Source organism: Hibiscus syriacus, unplaced genomic scaffold (genome assembly GCF_006381635.1).
Source record: "Hibiscus syriacus cultivar Baekdansim isolate YM2019G1 unplaced genomic scaffold, ASM638163v2 tig00110120_pilon, whole genome shotgun sequence".
Taxonomy (NCBI): domain Eukaryota; kingdom Viridiplantae; phylum Streptophyta; class Magnoliopsida; order Malvales; family Malvaceae; genus Hibiscus; species Hibiscus syriacus.
The window spans coordinates 187,193-206,441 of NW_024062596.1; the positions used below are offsets into that span (position 1 = coordinate 187,193).

The 19,249-nt window shown below is 36.2% G+C and overlaps 1 protein-coding gene and 1 pseudogene across 1 annotated transcript; one reads left to right on the forward strand and one right to left on the reverse strand.

Annotated features, from left to right (window-relative positions):
- The first annotated feature begins 7,437 nt into the window (after nucleotides 1-7,437).
- Nucleotides 7,438-7,824, forward strand: LOC120215469 (josephin-like protein). The gene has a single exon (XM_039213153.1). The coding sequence runs from the start codon at nucleotides 7,438-7,440 to the stop codon at nucleotides 7,822-7,824; it is 387 nt and encodes a 128-aa protein (XP_039069084.1).
- A 2,481-nt stretch (nucleotides 7,825-10,305) lies between these two features.
- Nucleotides 10,306-18,331, reverse strand: LOC120215464 (annotated as a pseudogene).
- Between the last annotated feature and the right edge of the window lie 918 nt (nucleotides 18,332-19,249).

The window sequence follows — 19,249 nt, forward strand, 5'->3', positions numbered from 1 at the left end:
TTTATGATGGCTTAATAAAAAAATAAGTGTTGAAATTGTGTCTTGAAAAAAAAATTAGTGCTTAAATAATTTTTCGTTAAAAATACATGTATAACATTTTCTTAGTTATATTTTTAGTTACCTTCCGTTATATATTTTGAATTTTTTAATTTTTTATAAATAAAAATATTATTTTTTAAAGAAAATGAGAAAAAAATTAAAAAACTTAATTTATTTATTAAAAATCAAAGTTTCTAAAATTTTAAAAATAACCTCGATTGGATTTTCACTGGAGCTTCGAAGCTTCCTCCACGGCAAACGATGGCACAACTCGATGAGAGAACGGTTGGGTTTTCCTCGATGTGAGATGGTGCTATCACTGGTGGAAACGGTGACTGTCACGACTGACCGGAGAATGGTTCGACGATGATGGGCAACAAATGATTTCTTATTGTTTTGTGACGATAGACGATCAATTATGGTGATTGTTGGTCGAGGTTGAGGTCGTGAGACGTCAGCGAAGCTGTTGGTGTTGGCAGTGTACGCCACCAGTGGTTGGTGGTGATGGCACCGGGGAAGAGGGACGAGGGGATTTTTTTAAAAAAATAATTATATTTATTTTTTAATAAAATTAATTTTAGTTTTTTAATTTTTTTAAATAAATTCTCAAGATTGCTAATAACGTGACACATGCCACTTAATGGAGATTTTTAACGATGGTTAACGCTCGAGCACCTAAAAGTGTAACGTTGAAAACACTAGACACCTGTTTTTAACAAAATATCCTTTAAGCATTAAAACGTTTTTTGAGACATGGTTTAGGCACTAATTTTATTAAGGCATTTATGATTAATATTATTTTCAGAAACCATGTTTTTGTCAAAAAAAAGAAAAGATAAATTCTAAAATCAATGCATTTTGATTGGAATAATTTAACCGAAACTAGAGCTTTGAAATGTTGGTCAAGTGTTTGAAACCCACATTAGAGGATTCTACAAACTATTCTTAATTTGACTCAACCTGAATATGTAAAGTAACCCCTCAAGTATACATACATATTTGTTCAATTTTGGATTCAAAAAAAATATTTGTCCAATTTTAAAATATGTATAAAATGGTGTGGGTGATAGTGTGAACTTAAAAGTAATAAAACAACTCCTTTTCATTTTTAACATAATTATTGATCACTTTGAGAAGACAAGAGTGGGGACTCGTGCAATTTTAGTTTTTTTTTTTTTTGATAATTTCAAATTTTATTATCCAAAGAAAGCATAAACACCTGCTACAAACAAAACACCAAGCAGACAACCCTGCTAAACATCGAACTAAGCAACAAACAAATCCAAAATCCAAGCTCTTTCAGAATCAAAAACCTGGAAAAAAAAACTCTATATAGAATATATCCTCTATACAACTACACAATTATACTCCATGCCAACCCCAAATAATCATGTAATCCAATCCTACTAAATATAACAAAACCTTTAACAGAATGAAAACCAAATAGCAAACTCTGAATAAGAGACTGTCCAGTGAACCTCTTCTCCCCATGAACCCACACTCCTCAACAATTAAGTAGCTAAAGCAACAACTCTATCAACCCATCAGCAAAGAAAAAATCAACAAATCCCCCAGTCAAGACAAAGCTGCAAATTAACCCTATCAAGCTTGTTAATACAACAACCCTATAATTTAACACAAACAATCATCCTAATGCATTCAAAAATCTCTTTAACTAACCGAGAGCATCCCCTAAAAAGCCTAAAATTACGTTATTCCCAAACAAAATACATAAAAAAAAGTCCAAGCCAACTTCAAGATACAGACAAGCAAAGATTTCCCTTTAAAATTAACAACTGACCAAGTCAAAACATCGTTTTAGCACAGTGACCTGCAAGGCAACCTACAAGCATGTATAACTCTGCTCCAAACTCCACAAGCAAAAACACAGCCATTTAACAAATGATCCCTACTTTTCGACCCATCATCACAATGACCACAACTCTCATCCGACTCTAATCCCATGTGAATGGGCCTGTCTTTAGTAGGCAACCTTTCAAAACAACCATACAAGCAACAATTGACATTTTTGGGATATGCAAAGGGAACCAGAGAAGACCTTCCCACAAACCTTTCTCATTCCTATATCTAATTCTCTCACAAACCCAACTGCCTTTCACTACATCCCAAACCTCCACATTAGCAAACAAACCAGTTGCCTTATTCCTAAGCTTAAGAAGCTTTCTCAATATCCAACTAAGCTAAGGCTTGCAACTAACATCCCAAAAACCAACCCCTTTCAAGACATACTCCTTGACCCATGCCACCTAAAGGGAATCAACATTAGCTAAAATATTCTTAATCAAAAGAAAACAACAAACCTTATTCCAACAAACTAAGCTTCTCAAGCCTAAACCCCCTCAGACTTCAACGAATACATTTACTGCCAATTAACCCTAGCTCACATAGCCGACAAGTCATCACCCTTCCAAAAAATCCTCATACAAAGCTACTCAACCTACCGAATTACCTCCTTTGGAAAAACTAACTACCTACACCAAAAACTTGAAATACTAAACAAAACAAACTGGATAAGTTGCAACCTACCACCATAACTCAACTTCCTTTTAGACCCCAACCCCAACTTGCTTCTAATCTTGACAATCAAAGGAAATCAGTCATTTACAATTAATTTCCTAGTAACTAAAGGCACTCTAAGGTACCGAACAAGAAGCTTTCCCAATTTAAAACCAATGGCAGCCTGCACTCTACACAAAACATGCTCCTGTACCTCACAAGCAAATAACTCAGACTTTCCCGCATTAAGCTGCATTCCACATATTTCATAAAACAACAAAAGAACCCCAACAACCCCAAAATCAATTCCTCTATCTCATAACAAAAAATAAGCAAATCGTCAGTAAAACTGAGACGTGTAAGAGAACCTCTCTTGCAGTTATGATAAAAATGAAATAAACCATCCCTAGCAACAACATTCAACAAATGAGAAAGCACGTTCATGACCATAACAAAAAGGTAAGGGGACAACGGGTCACCCTGCCTTATCCCCCTTCTCTCTTTAAAATAACCCACTAAACTCGAATTAAAAGCAATAAAAAATCGAGAATCAATAACACAAGCTTTGATCCAACCCCTGAACACCTCAGGCAACCCCAAAGAAGCAAGCATTTTCATCAAAAAATCCCAACTAATATAATCAAAAGCCTTCCTTAAATTAATTTTAATAGCACACCTAGGAGAAAGAGAACTACGAGAATAGCCCCTAATAATCTCCAGAGCTAATAAAGTATTATCAACAATACTACGCCCCTTAATAAAAGCATACTGATTAGGTAAAATCATATCCAAAAAAATAAACAGCCAAGTGATTCACAAGAATACCAGTAATAGTTGTATACACTACTGAGCAACAAGAAATAGGGCCAAAATCCCTAGCCATACTCACATTAGGAGACTTAGGAACCAGTATAATTGTTTTAGAATTAATGGAAAGAATAAGAGACCCAGTCTGGAAAAACTCCCTAATAGCAGCAAGAAAGTCATCTTTCACAATATCCCAAGCCACCTTGGAAAAATAAGCAGTGTACCCATCAGACCCTGGGCTTTTCTCACTCCCCTTCTTAAACAACGTTGACTTAATTTCCTCAATAAAAACCTCTTTCAATAAAGCATCATCAGCCCCCCGAGGTAACTCATAACCCAACAAATCTTTAAGAAGCTACACGGAACAACCTTTGACTGCTGCATCCTCAACACCAAGCTCAGTATAAAAGCGCACCATCTCATCAGACATGACCTCAAAAGTATCTAACTGAGTATCATCTTCAGTAAATAGCAATCTAACAGTATTTTTCTTTCTCTTCCCCAACACAATAGAGTGAAAAACATTAGTGCTTCTATCACCCTCCCGGATCTAGTGAACTTTAGTTTTCTTCTTATAAAACGAAGCTTCAGCCACCTCCAAGTCATGAAGCTCTCTTTGAACAATCCGCTTATCAGCCAGAGATATCATAAAAAAACCTCCTGTTAAGCTCCTTAAGTCGCGGCTTGAGCTTTTTCAATTTAACAAACAACTGGTGCATAACACTACCATGCACATCAAGCTTCCAAGACTCCTTCACAATATCCTTAAACTCACCATATGTAGCCCAACAATTAAAAAATTTAAAAGGCTTAGGCCTATCAGTCTGACTCTCTTTAAAAAATGAAACCAGAGCATGACAGTGATTAGACACCCCCTAAGCCTTGAACTTAACAAAAGAATCAAGAAAATCTTCAAGCCACCGAGAATTAATTAACACTCTATCAAGATTCGAGACAAATAATTCACCTCCTGCCTATTAGATCAAGTAATCAAAGGCCCCACCAATGGATGATCCATTAAAACCAAAGAATTCATACAGCCCCAAAAAGCTTCCATATCAGAAGAGTCATAAGATCTTATTATCTCTTAATTAGAGCTTTCCTCTACATTTTAAATGACATTAAAATCTCCTCTAATCAACCAAGAAGACAACCCAACCATGATCTCCAACTCCTCTAGCTGCCTCCAAAGATTTCGCCTATCAATCCCATTATTATAGCCATAAACAACAGTTATAACACACATATGCCCACAAACCTCACCAACATTAAACAAAGACTGATCAAAAACTTTTAAAACAATAAATAGTAAACATTTCCTCCAAAAAAAAAAACCCACAACCTCCCATTCTCAATACTCTCATGATTGGAATAACACTCCTAATCCAAAGAAAAAAAGCAATCTATCTATCAACATTAATAGCCCTTACCCGGGTCTCCATAAGACAAACAACATCCACATTATACTTACCAAGCCTTGAAAAACTCGAGATTACTTCAAGGGATTATTAATATCCCTGATGTTCCAAAAGTAAACTATCATTGAGCAATGATAGAGCCTTCCTCCCCTACAGCAACTCCCACAACAGCCTTATCCACAACAGCCTTATCCACAACATCCTTCTTCTTAATTTTCATTTCATTTAAAAGAGCAGCAACATCCATGGAAGTAGCTCTAGGCTTCCTAGCACCCTCCATATCAGCAGTTGTCACCAGCACCTCAAAATAATTTGAAGAACCATCAATTTACTTTTTATCTTTACCCCTTCCTTTGGCTTTCTTCTTCAGCAAAGAAGCTTGCAAAATCGGAAAATCCATCTCACCCTTATCAGAAGCCAGTATTGTATTAGACTCATAAAGAGCATTAGTTTCCTCAACCAAATTAACAACCAATTCCTCCACCTGAGAACTAACCCAAGGCTCCAGCCCCTCACCACCATCAAAAACATGTTCATGCAGTGCCTCAACACCTCCCACAACAGTAGCTTCAGCATACTCAGCCAAAACATCACCCTTCGTCCTCCAAACCTGTGCCACATATTTAGTAATATAATCATTCACCCCTATTTCAATAAAATCTTAGCATATTCCAATCTTGTTTTAGATGCAATAACAGAATCCATAGAGAGAGGAACACCTAAGGCACTCGCTATGTAACTTAACCCAGCTCATGAATAAAGCTCCAATGGTACGTTATAAAGTTGGACTGAAACATGAATTCTAGATAAATCGAAATCCAAACGCTTTGTGCTTGGCTCCCACTTCCTTAAAACCAATGGCTTATTCTAAATATGCCACGATCCATTCTCCAAAACCCAGCCACGGGTAGACTCAGAAGCAAACAAAAAACGTAAAGATTAGTACTCGCTAACCTGACCTGAACACGAGAACCCTTAGAAGCCTTCTTCCACAAATTGTCCACAATCCTCTGCATAGAAGCAAAATTCGGTGCAGCCCCAAGGAATTGCCTCACCAAATACAGCTCCCATTCTGAAATACCATCATCAAACACCTCAAGCGGAGGCTGAACAATCGGAATCCCATCCCGAACCACCAGAGGAAAGAACTCCAAAGCCTGCCCAGCAATACCCCCAGAAAGCTTCCTCCAATCGAGCGTACCAGCACTTGTGCAATTTTTCATTTATCCCATCAAGTAAAAAAAAACATCCTATATGCCAGGATGGATAAAAAATTGTATTCTTTTTTAAAAAAATAATTTTTTTATGATTTAATTTTATATTTTCTAATTTTTAATATAATTTCTTAACAAGAAATTTTATAACTTTTTATGTTCGTGAAACTGCAAAATCCAACTGAAAAAATATATATGAAAAAAAGGATGGTCAAACCTCCCATACATACAAATATTCAAATAGATTCCCTCTTTATCTTTTTCATATATGATTGCAAAGTGGACCACTATGTTAACAATCCCATATTTTTATAACAAAATATGAAAATAAAAGAAGTAGGGACGTGATAGCAAAAAAGAAAAAAAAAATACCTCAAAAGCAACGCGTGTCCCCCTTGCTTAGTTGCTGCTAGTTAACTCTTTTATTACCTTTTGACCATCCTCTCCTTCATTTTTCCAAGTTGCTTTGATGCTTTCCCTTCTCCTTTCAAAATCTTGTATATATATATATATATATATATGCAATTAACCTAATCTGACCTAACCTCATCTTCTCATTATTACTTTTCATACAAATATAAGTAGACCCAAAATGATTGATGATGACTAAATTTTTTAAATAACAAACACTTTATAGAAATATATTTTCAAAACAAAAAAAATTATTTCGACAGAGATTTACTAACAACATTATAAGACCAAGTTATGCCAAATTAAAGTAAAATAAGTAAGTCCTAAATTTAATCATCGTAGAGCTTGAGGAACTAAATTCATAATTAGGCCTTTCTTCTTTTGTTGTCCAATATCAACACTCAACAGGCAGTAGATATGGGATGATCTACATATGATACAGTTACAATATGTGAAATCTTGAAATCAGAATCCATGAATAAAAAAATAAAATTCTTGTATTTGATGGTCGGTTTTGAGTTCAATGAACATACAGGCTACTTCACATTTTTTCTAATGTGAATATAAGTTGATTTTTATTAGAAAGATTATCAATCATTTTACAATAAATACTTGTACATTCTTACAAATATCGTGTTTGAACCTGAAATATGAAAATATAATAACAATCACTGAATTCATTTGATTCATACAAACTACATTACATTCAATACGCTTTGGTGCATGTTTCATGCACGTATACATAGTTGCATGTGAAAATTGAATTGGTCTGTTGAAAAAAGTTAGCCAAAATTTAATAAATTAGGCCCCAGCAGTCAACATTTTTTACAATGAATAAGCTTAAAGTTTAACTTACAAATTAATTATCCTTCTATTTACTCCTTTAATCATTAAGTACCATCCAAAACCTTACCCAGTGATTCTTCTTCCCTTTGTCACTTTCCCCGTTTCTCAAACTCAAAGATCAAAATTTCTTCCATACAAGCGTATATTTTTTCCCTAAGCTCTAGATCCTTTCTCCCAAGTCCAGAATGTCAAGAACAACAATCAAGCAAGTGCTTTGCAGTTCCGACACCGACGAAAGGCCGACTATCGGTCTAAAGGATGGGAGAAGAGGCAGAAGAAGGAGAAAAAGAAGGGTCGTTATGGGGATGTTTAGATTGAGGCTTGTCAAGAGCTCATTTTCACCTGCAAGATTGTTGAGGCGTTTCAGAGCAAAACTTGCGAGAGCGTTGTGGTTCGTATCAATCAGAAGGAAGTCTTCGCATAAGGTTTCTTCTTCGAATCTTCCGAGGTCACGGTCGTTGGCCGAGTCTATCGACTCTCATCACGCCGAAGCCATAGAAGATTGCATCGAGTTCTTGAATTCTTCTTCATCTTTGTCAAGATCAAACTCGGTTTCCACATGCTCTTGCTAGGAAGTATAGATCATGAGAAGATGTGTAAATGAAAGGGCGGAAAAAACAAAAGGTTTTCTATACAATTCATTGATTGTTTTGATTTCCCATATGGGATGCATAAGGCAATTGAGTTCATCTTAATTACATTCACTTCCTATTCATTACTCCAACTTGATTCAGTTTAGAAATTAAGGATGCAGAACCTGCAACCTTCTTTTACTGGAAATAAAATAGAGCAGGAATAGTAATTAGTCTCCCCATTAATAAGTTGGTATTTATCTAAGTATTGAGAATATGTTAACTATGACCAGTATGATAATGAGCTGCATACTTTTCATTGGGTATTTTGTTTAATTCATTTACTATTTATGTTTATAACAACCTAAATTATATTATAAAAAAAAGAACCTATATTGTTGTTGGACCAAAAATTTGGGGACACTTGGTGGAAGTTTTGAACTTCTTTGCCCAACAACCGATGCTTATCGTTGGACATCCATTGAGATGCATGCATGAAGATTACACCAACAATGAATCTGAGGGTTTAGAAAGGTATTTCAACACCAACCAACCTCATCTTGTTAAACGCAGAAGCTGGCTTGTAAGCGCCTGACTGAACATTTTTTTCCTTCAAAATTTATTTATTTAGCGTTGTTTTTGGTATCGTGGAATATTCCGAGATACTTTTGTTTTTTTCTTTCACAAGGTTAATGATGTTTCATTTACGATTCTAATGGACCTTTTTTCAGATGACGTACATAAAATACCCTGCAAAGATCAACATCATCGATACTATCTCAGTCGACACTACGGGTCTTCTATTAATGTGAAAGGAAGTAACAATTTCGATATAAATTCATGGATGTCAGGTTCTATTTCACCAATGGAATAAAAGTACAAATGAAGGCTTCTCATATCAAACCAGAACACTTTGTGGGGAGGGGGGGGGGGGAAGCATTATCTAGCACTCAAATGATTGATTCAACATGATTTTAATCCTAATGGAAATGCACTTCATCACTAAAGTCCAATAGTTGTACGAAAAACAACGAGATTTAAAACTCTCAATTCTGGAGCCTAGTGATATCCCTGATTAGAGATGCACAGAATCCGGATTTCAATCCGATCCGGATCGGATAAAAACCGATCCGGTTTTTTCTCCCAACCCAAAAACCGGATTTTAAAAAAATCGGTTCGGATCCTAACCGGTTTGGAGGGTCGGATGGTGTAACCGGTGTAACCGGTTTCGGTTTGCAAAAAACCGGTTTTTAAAAAAAAACCGGATTTTTTCGGTTAAAAACCGGTTTTTTTAAAAAAAAAACCGGTTTTTTATCCGGATAAAAACCGGTTTTTTATCCGGTTTGAAAAAAAAAAAAAACCGGTTAATCCGGTAAAAAAACCGGTCGTTTAATTTTTCTCAAACCGGTTATACTATCCGGTTTTTAAATATCCGATCCGGTTTAAAAAAAACCGGTTTTTTCAAAATCCGGTTTCGGATATTTTTTACCCAAAATCGGATATTCGGATTTTTTGTGCACCTCTATCCCTGATTGAGCTATGAAGAATACAAAATCTGAAGAATGAAGATCCTATGACAGTTAATAGCCACTCCTCTGTGCTCAAGATTTTTTCACGATTAGAACTCCCAAGTAATATTAGATGATATTCAGCTTCAACTGGAAGCCGGGACGGTTGCTGGCTTATCATCCATGGCTTTCTCATGTTCTTTGTTTAGCATCTGAAAAACCAAATGAAATTGCCAGTCAAAACCCAATCTACAAGTTTCAGCATAGTATAAACATAGCAGGGAAATTGGAGCAGGTTTATCACCTTGTAATTGATCAAGTTATAGAGTGCAATGACACTTCGGATGAGAGACAACAGATTTATCACCAACATCATATCATTTGTTTTTACTGCACAACAAGTCGAAAATGTGGATCAATGAATTTCAAATGTTAATACATATCATTTTAATCTGAAAGAACATGAGCATGTTCAGCGATTTTTTTAGATATGTATGGTTGATTTTTTATTACCAGCAAAAGCCTTGAATAGTTCATTTACGTTTAGATTTGCAAGCAAGTTGAACACATCCTGCAGTTTAAGCATGGAAACCTTTTATCATGTTATATCATCAGGGTAATTATCCAGCAACCTGCTAGTTCTTTTTATGAGGCACAAACGGGAGAATTTATCCTGGAAGCGGAAGAACTACTGAAACTTCGCGAAAGCCTCACAAGGGTTTATGTACAAAGAATGGGCAAGCCCCTATGGGTTGTATCCAAAGACATGGAAAGAGATGTTTTTATGTCAGCAACAGAAGCCCAAGCTCATGGAATTGTGGATCATGTAGCGGTTCCATAACAAATAGCAACGATTTAGCCAATCCACAATTTAATTAAGATTGATTTAATCCCTCTTACTCCTTTCGTTTAAGCCTAAGGGGCTAATATTTTATTAATCTTTTAAATAGAAAAAGAAGTAATTAAAAACAATAACATTAGTGGGGTAGACAATAACCAACCCAAACAGGCTTAGAACTATATAATGTCGTCAATATTCTGGATAAATCAAGTAGATAAGTTCAAGGGAATTTATGCAATCAAGTACTGAAACTTAAATTTAATGACTACAAATTCTTTTAAACTTTGCTTTCAACTATCAGCAGAAATAGTTCACCTGTAAGTGGTACTGTATTTCATGATTCAGCGGAAGCTTCTCGTCAATAACAAGATCAAGGTAAGACCATTTCTCCTAACCTTGCATCCAAACCCTTCAAAGCTGTGAGCTTTCCAGTTACCTGTCATTAAGGCCGAGGTATATATATATAATCCGTTTGTTAAAAGTTTTCCACAAAAGTAAAAGCTTTATTACCAACTGGAATAGAAAAATAAAGAAAGAAAGAAAGGAAAAACCTCCGTTGCAAGTGTACTAATGGTTGTATCTTTAACATCCCTTAGAAAGTGTTCCACTCCTGTTTGTGGGTGAAAAAGGAGTTATATTGTAAGAAAATGAATGGTCCAAAAATCCAATAAACTAGAATTAAACAAAAAAGGTAACTTTCAGAGAAGATATAAAATTTCATCTACTGACATACCAATCTCCTCAACTTCGTGAGCAGCAATTTCAGAAGGAACATGAAAAAAAAATCTTTTGGCTCTTTTGAGTGGCATTCTGCATCATTACCATCATATTACAAATGCCCAACAAATACATACAAAAGTGACAGCTTCTAGCAAAATATCATTACTAGTTGCAGTCCCACTTAACATCAGGACTGCCTATCCGCCTCAACAGACAAGCTCTTTCTCCATCCCATAAATGAAAAACAAATCATCCAAAAATTGTTCTTTTTTTTTATAGGAATTGAGGCCTCATTAAAAAAACCCCTTCATGATTTAAGGAACTCATATTGAATTCCTTAATCAAAGGAAGAAGGAAAAGAGTGCCTTAAACTTTATTAATAAAGATACATAAGATTTACAATAACAAGATAAAACCCTTACAAACAACCTAAAAACCCAAAATAAAATACCCCAACAACAAAGTAAAATTAACCAATACCAGACTTAGCCAACCCATCAACCTCAATATTGGTTGTCCTAGCCACCCATCTAATAACTCCCTCGACTTCTTTGAGTTTAACAGCTACCTCCCTAACAATGGAGGAATAGAAAACAGGACAACAAGATCCATCCTTAATCCAATCTACTACCATTTTACAATCTGATTCTATAATCAACCGACCCTTAATACCTCCTCTCACTGAGTGAAAGAAATTTAAACCCTCCTTAACAGCCTTTAACTCCATCAGAATAGGTGGACCCGGACCAGAAGCCGTTTTAAAAGAACCTAAAAGTAGACCTTCTTCATCTCTTAGAATACCCGCAATTACACTGCTCTTCCAGTCAGAACTGGTAGATGCATCCACATTCAGTTTGACAAAGCCCTTAGGAGGGGGGGAACAAGGGATGGTAGAGACAATTGATTTGTTTGGAGGGAAACATGAATCCCCAAGGGAAGGATCACTGATAAGGGAATCCAAAGAAATGACCGAATCTGCAAACTTAGCTAGGAACTAAGATGCAAGCCTTACTCTAGCTAAGAAAAATAAATTAGTTTGATCTAACTTCCCTCTTTCGAAGACGATGTCATTTCTAACTTTCCAAACAGTCCACATAACAACAGCCGGAATAAAGTTCCAAATAGTAGAACTGGAATTTAGATCTTCCCAAGCTAGAAGAAAGTTTTGAGCATTTCCATGAAAGACCGAACTGATACTCCAATACTGCAAAAATTTATTCCACAAAGACCACACGACAGAACAAGAGAAAAATAAATGAGAAGAGGATTCATCCACCAAATTACATAAAGGACAGGAAAGATCTACAATATCCGAAACCCCTCTTTTAGCCAGTTCAATCCTAACTGGCAGTTTTTGAAGGACCACCTACCACATAAAAGTCTCAATCCTTGGTGGCACCAATCCTTTCCACAAAATTTTCTTCCAAAAAGAGTTCGCCTGAGAAACCGAGGAACAAATCTTCACACATGAATTAACAGAATAAACACCATCCCCTCTCACTTTCCAAATCAGAGCATCGCTGGCATCTTTGGACAAGCAAAAATTAGAAATGATTGTCATCAGATTAGTCCACTGTTCAAATTCCCAATCCGCCAAATTCCTCCTCAATCGATTATTCCAAATCCAACCTAAAGAACTAAACTCGCCGAAATCAATCAATTTACCACTCTGATTTGAAGGCATAGCAAACAACCTTGGGAAAGAGACCTTAAGAGGGCAATCCATTGCCCATTTGTCCTGCCAAAAACGAATAAACTGACTACAACCAACTTGAATTCTGCACATACTTCGAAATTTTGAGCCAAATGAGTTCTTTAAAATGAGAATTAACCACTGAACTCCAAATCCAAGAGGATTGAGCTGGTATCTTGTTATTGAACAGTAAAGAGTAGGGATCCAGATTGTATTTTGAACATATCAACCTCCTCCAAACAGCATTCCTTTCATTAGCAAACCTCCAAGACCATTTCCCCAGTAAAGCTCTGTTCATATTAATAATATTCAACACTCTCAAACCTCCCTCCTCCTTAGATTTGCACACATTGGGCCAGCTGACCCAATGAATCTTGTTTTTATTAGTTCCACCTCCCCATAGGAATTTAGACATTATGGAATTGAGTTTGGAATTAACCGAGGAAGGAATTTTAAAAAGAGATAAATAGTAGGCTGGAAGTAAACAAAGAACCGATTTAATCAAGACTAACCTCCCTGCCAATGAAAGAGTATTAGATTTTCAACCTGCAAGCTTCTTGTTAAATTGTAAAACCCCGGATCCCAAAGAGAGGAAGAATTCCTAGATGCACCGAGAGGCAAGCCTAGATATTCAGAGGGAAATTTCCCAACTGCACAACCAATAGACGAGGCCCACTCCTCAACCTCCTCCGTAGCCGTATTAACACCAAATAATCTGCTTTTTTTCAAATTCAATTGAAGGCCAGAAATGAGTTCAAACACTCTTAAGACCCTCTTAACATTTAAAATCTGATTCTTCGAAGCTCCACAAAAAATAATTAAGTCATCTGCAAATTGCAGATGAGATAAATTAAAAGCCGTCTCATTTCTTCCAAATTGCAGTCCATAAAACAGTCCCTCAGATACTGCTTTTAAAAGCAATAAGTTTAGAAGTTCCCCAACCAAGTTGAAAAGCATAGGAGAGAGAGAATAGCCCTGACGGAGACTCCTTACCATAGGGAATTCCTGAGAAGGGACCCCATTAATCAAAACCGAAATTGAGGCTGTTGATACACATTGTCTTATCCAACTCTTCCATTTGAAGCCAAATCTCATTTTCTCCATAACTGTAAAAAGAATAGACCAATTCACAGTATCATAGGCCTTTCTGAAGTCCACTTTAAACACACATCCTTTAAGCCCTTTTTTCTTCCAAAAGTCAACTCCTTCATTAGCTATAAGAGAGCAATCCAGTATTTGACGACCTGGAATAAATGCAAACTGCGTTGGGCTGATCAAACCAATAATACAATTCCTTAATCTCCTTGAAAGACATTTTGAAAGGATCTTGTACAACCCTCCTACAAGGCTTATGGGTCTAAAATCATCTAATCCACCATTATTAGACACCTCGGGAATAAGAGTAATGAAAGTATGATTGACTCCATGTTCCCAATCTTTCCCCATATAGAAATTATGAAAAAATTTCAGAATATCTACCTTTAAAATAGACTAAAATCTCTTAAAAAACCCATATTTAATCCATCCGGTCCGGGAGCTTTGTTGCTATCACACGATTGAAGAGTTTCCCAAATTTCTTCCTCTGTAAATTCTTTTTCCAAAACCACACTTTGCTCCACATAAATTCTGGAAAAAATCAGCTTCAAATCTTCAACTTCCAAGGTAGACTTAGAATTATAGATTCCAAAAAAATGGTCCTTAACAGTAGCTTTGATGATAGCTGGATCTTGAATAATCTCACCATTGATATTTAGGACACTCATAAAATTCCTCTTTCTCCTGACTGAAGCACATGCATGGAAAAATCTTGTATTACGATCCCCTTCTTTCACCCATTTTGATCTCGATTTTTGAAACCATATATGTTCTTCAATTTTATAAAGTTTCCATAATTCTGTTCTCGTAGTCCTCAATTCTGCTGCTTTTTCACAACCATTAGAGTCTTGCATTTGCTGGAAATTTTCCTCTGCTAAGTGTATATTCCTTTCTAATTCTGCAATTTCTACAGCTGGGTATTGATATCTATTCCCCGCCCATTCCTTGATCGCCAATTTGGTAGATTTCAGGATAGAAAAAATTCCAACTCTGTTATGTTTACTCTTGCAGTTTTGTACAGCAGAGCCAACTAAATTCTGAAAACCTTCTTCATCCATCAAATAACTAAATAATATGAATGGTTTTTTACCCCAACTAACTCCACCGTTCTCAAGAAAAATGGCATTGTGATCTGATACAGCCTTAGGTAACAAATACTGTATAGTTTCAAGAAAGGCTTCCAAAAAATGGACATCAACTAAGAACCTGTCCAGTCTAACAAAGGTGGGTATATCCTGATTGCTACACCATGTGAACCTACCCCCATGCAAAGGTAAATCAATTAAATATGTCTGTTGGATAAAATGACTGAAAATTCTTATTGAATTTCTGTTTTGGGCTCTTCCAATCTTCTCTTCTTCTGAAAGATACACATTAAAATCACCTCCCACACAAAGAGGAATACTCTGACCACAAATAAAAACAGCTAACTCTTCAAAAAAGCAAGCTTTTTCTTCTTCAACAGTAGGACCGTAAACATTGATAAAACCACACCTAAGTTGTGAAGTTCGAAATTTCCCAAAAGTAGCAATGAACCTTCTGTTTATAACATGATTTTCCACTTCAAACATGCCCTCATTCCAACAACTCAATAAACCTCCAGAAGAACCCACTGCTGGATATTCTGTAAACCCTTGAAGGGTATTCAAACCACTACTCCTCAAAAAATGCCTCTGAATCTTCTCCATTTTTGTTTCTTGAAGCAAAAGAAAAATAGGGTGTTTCTTTAAAACTAAATTTTGAACAGATCTTTGTTTTTCCTTTCTTCCCAATCCCCGAACGTTCCATGAAATAATTGCTAATTGGTTAATCATCAAAAAAATTAAAAACCAGAACTGCCAAGAAAACTGAAGCTCAAACCAGCCCCAAATCTTCCTCCAACTTTATAATTTTTTTTCCCAAAAAGTTGACTTCCCTTCCTTGAAAGACACCCCCAAAAGCTTATTGACTTCCTAAGTAGCTAAGGCTTCCTCCAATAGAACTGAAAAAGCTGGAGAAGAAACTGTTGAAGTGCTAGCCTGATCCAATGCCTCCCTTATCAACAATCTTTTGGCTCTTCGAATAAATTTAATGGAATTGAAATCAAAATCATCACCTTCTGAAAACCACTCTTCACACGTATTACCCAAACTACTATCAGCAACATGCCTCTCCACAGTAGACTCCACACAACCATCCATATTAAAATCTGCTACTGGACTGACTGGCAGAACTGAATTTAGCACCAAGTCCTTACCCTTTAGCTTTTCTAAGGATTCCTCTTCTGTAGGTAATGGCCAATGTCTTCTCTCCCTTGATCTCGAATACACCCTTTTATAACTAAACATTCTTCTCCTTTCCAACGGCTCACTCCTAGTAGTTAAAGATGAATTAGATCGATGAAGCGATCTTCCCCTAGAAATCATTTTTCCAGCATGTGCATTAGAGTCAATCATCTTAGTTGCTGCTGTTAACTCTACTCCCCCACTACGCAGCATCAAACTGGAATGAGATATACCTCCATTATTTGCTTCCTCCATGTTGACAGATTGAACTATAAATTGGTTCTAGTCCATTCTCCCAAAACTATCCAATTTAATAATTGGCCCAGTTGGAATTATTTTAAAATCTGTAGAACCAGGCTGCTCACTTTCTACTGACTGGGCTTCAGACCCATCAGCCGAAAAATTAAAAACTCTGAATCCCAAACCGGCATAATCACCCAAATTGTTTCTCCCAATATCCTGGCAGTCTGACACCTCACAATTAATGCTTTTCCCATCTCTGTTAAGCATTGGGATATGATTTTCCCCACCTACTCCAACCAAACCCGTATAAGCTCCTTTGTCAAACCATAAGTCTACATTTTGTCTGCTGTGTTCTTCTAAATGTTCAGCACTTTCCATACTTTCTGACACACTCCTGTCAGCTTCCTCTCCAGCAATCTTCTCACCAATTTGAATTACATCGGAAACTCCCACCGGCGATTTGCTAGAAAAATCTGAATTATACTCGAGCACCGAACCCCGCTTAATCTTCACTGTATAAGATCTTCCATAAGCTCCAAGTGTTATCACCTCAGGGACATCATAAGGGCTCTCCACCCTGATCAAAATCTTCACCGTGGAGAGGTCTTCTCTGTTTTTTATATCTTCATGGATATCTTCCACCATTCCCCACCTCCCTGCTAAAAGTTCCAAGAAGGTGTTTTGTCAGCATAATAATGGAACCCCAGATAGTTCTATGAGGCAAAAAGCCATTGGAATGCCATCATCATTCAATAAAGGTGCCAACCTATCGAACCAGAAAAGTAATTCATCTTTTTTCGTCGACCATGCATCCAACATTTCTTCATCCGACTTAAAGGTTACAACACATGAATTCCAAACGTAACCCCATCTGGCAATCTGAACTTCAAGGCCTTCATTAACTAGAGACTTCTGGACTAATTCTAACTCAAAAGAATGTTTAATAATCCCCGTTAATGACCTCTTCACCCAACTGGAGCTCTCTGAAGGAATATGCATTTCCCAAATATTTTTTATGCCTTTCCTCCTGTTGAAACCTTCAAATGTCATTTCCCTTTGGTCTGATACATTACTCTTCAATCTATTAGACAGTAAGGCATCCTTGTAAGATCTTTCATCCCTTAAACTCCTATTAATATCAACTTTCACTTTTGACCTTGAAGTATCAACTGAGACCTGCTTTAAAGTCATCTCCAAAGAACTATTCTGCCCTGCTGACCTCATACGAGCTTCCTTGTATCGTGCAGAACCAACTGTAATTCTCCAACCATCAATCAATGAACCATTCAGCTTGTTAATAGCCCATTTTAGACTTTCCTCGTTACCAAAATGTACAAAGGCAAATATGGAGAATTTGTATTTCGGATTCCTTGTTTCTTTAGGAATGAACACTCTGACTACCGGACCCTGAGTTGAGAACAACTCCCTTGACTCTCGTCGAGACACTCTTCTACTTAGATTATCGATGAACGCCGACCAAACTTTCCCGGAAGAAAACTTCCCTTTCAATTTTTCTCTCTACGTTTCCATCTCTCACTCATCTTTTTTGGACTAGGTAGAAAACAGATGAATAGAAGAGTATCCAAAAATTGTTCTTACCTCCTTAACCTCTTCAACATCATAGTAGGCCTTGGTGGGGATCCCCAACTCCTTCGGTTGAACAATAATGATGACCAAAACAGGATTTGGGACATAGCTGCAACAACAAAAGCACCTGGTTAAAAGATTGGACTGGAAAGTGAAGTTAAGAACAGTATAAGAAATAACAATCAATAAAATCTTACTTGTGGAATAATCTGTGAATATCTAGATCATTTTCCCGTAATTTTGGGCCCGTACTATACCAACTAACAACTTGCTCCTTGGCTAAAACAATGATCAAATCAAATCCAGAGATAAAGAACATTAATTCTTAACAGAATAATAGATGAAACGAGAAAGAAGAGAATAGATAAACTAAAAGAAGCACCATCTTTACTAAAGTTGAGAAACTAGTTACCATTAATCCTCTTGAACACTGAAAACATTGATTCATGGTAGTTGTGGTCAAGGAACCATATACTCGGGTCTTTCTCGTCTTCCTCAAAAGGAACTGAAAATTCAATATTCAAACTCTTCAAACACGATAATACTAATTAATGCAAGTCAAGTGTCAACACAAGCTCAACAATAAGAAATTATATCATCAAAACATATGGAGGACCAAGGCATTTCTTCAAATACTCTTTAGGTCAACACATACACAATTAACAAACTGTCTCAATTCAAACCCAACAATCTGATTTAAAACCCCAAAACCCAAAAATTACTCTAAAAAACCTATAATTATAAATTATAATTCAGCACAAGCAACATCTCAATCAGCAATCGTGCAAAAGATAAAAACATAAGATTTCCCTAAACAGTATTTATTAAAGCAAACAGAACGATTCAGATCTAGAACGAAATTCAAAAAAATGAAATAAAAGAGAAAATAAACAGCAAAAAGAAGGAAAAAGAGAAACCTGCATAGCTGTTGGTAACGTCGACGGAGCCTTTGAAGGAAGAACCAAGTGGGTCGAGCCGATATTTGCTGAGTTTTTATCACATCCATATTCAACTCTTTGATTTCTCTCTGCCAGTTTTTGATTTTGTTTCGTTTCCTCTGTCAAGAGACCATATTCAACTCTTTGATTTCTCTCTGCCAGTTTTTGATTTTGTTTCGTTTCCTCTGTCAAGAGACGTATTTCTTGAGCCACCGGAAACCAAATTATGCGTAGCTTTCTTATACGAGGGTGGATTAGATAAATGATCCCTAAATTCTGTTTATATTTTTGTTGGGTAAACTATAAATGTTTTAGTGAATTTTATTTCAACATCAATATTTGAAAATTATATTATGATCACTAATATTATCAATTTTCATAATTAATTCAAGGTACATTAATAACGTCGTAAATTTATTTATTTTTGGATAAAATGTGTATATTCAATCCAAAGAGACATCAAAGCTGCAACAGTCAAAAGTAAAACCCTACAAACAAGATCTAAAAACTAAACTATACATTTCCTGTGTTATTCC

Bases quoted from the DNA above. Each gene is read 5' to 3' on its own strand.
- LOC120215469 (XM_039213153.1), top strand. From the start codon at position 7,438: ATGTCAAGAACAACAATCAAGCAAGTGCTTTGCAGTTCCGACACCGAC.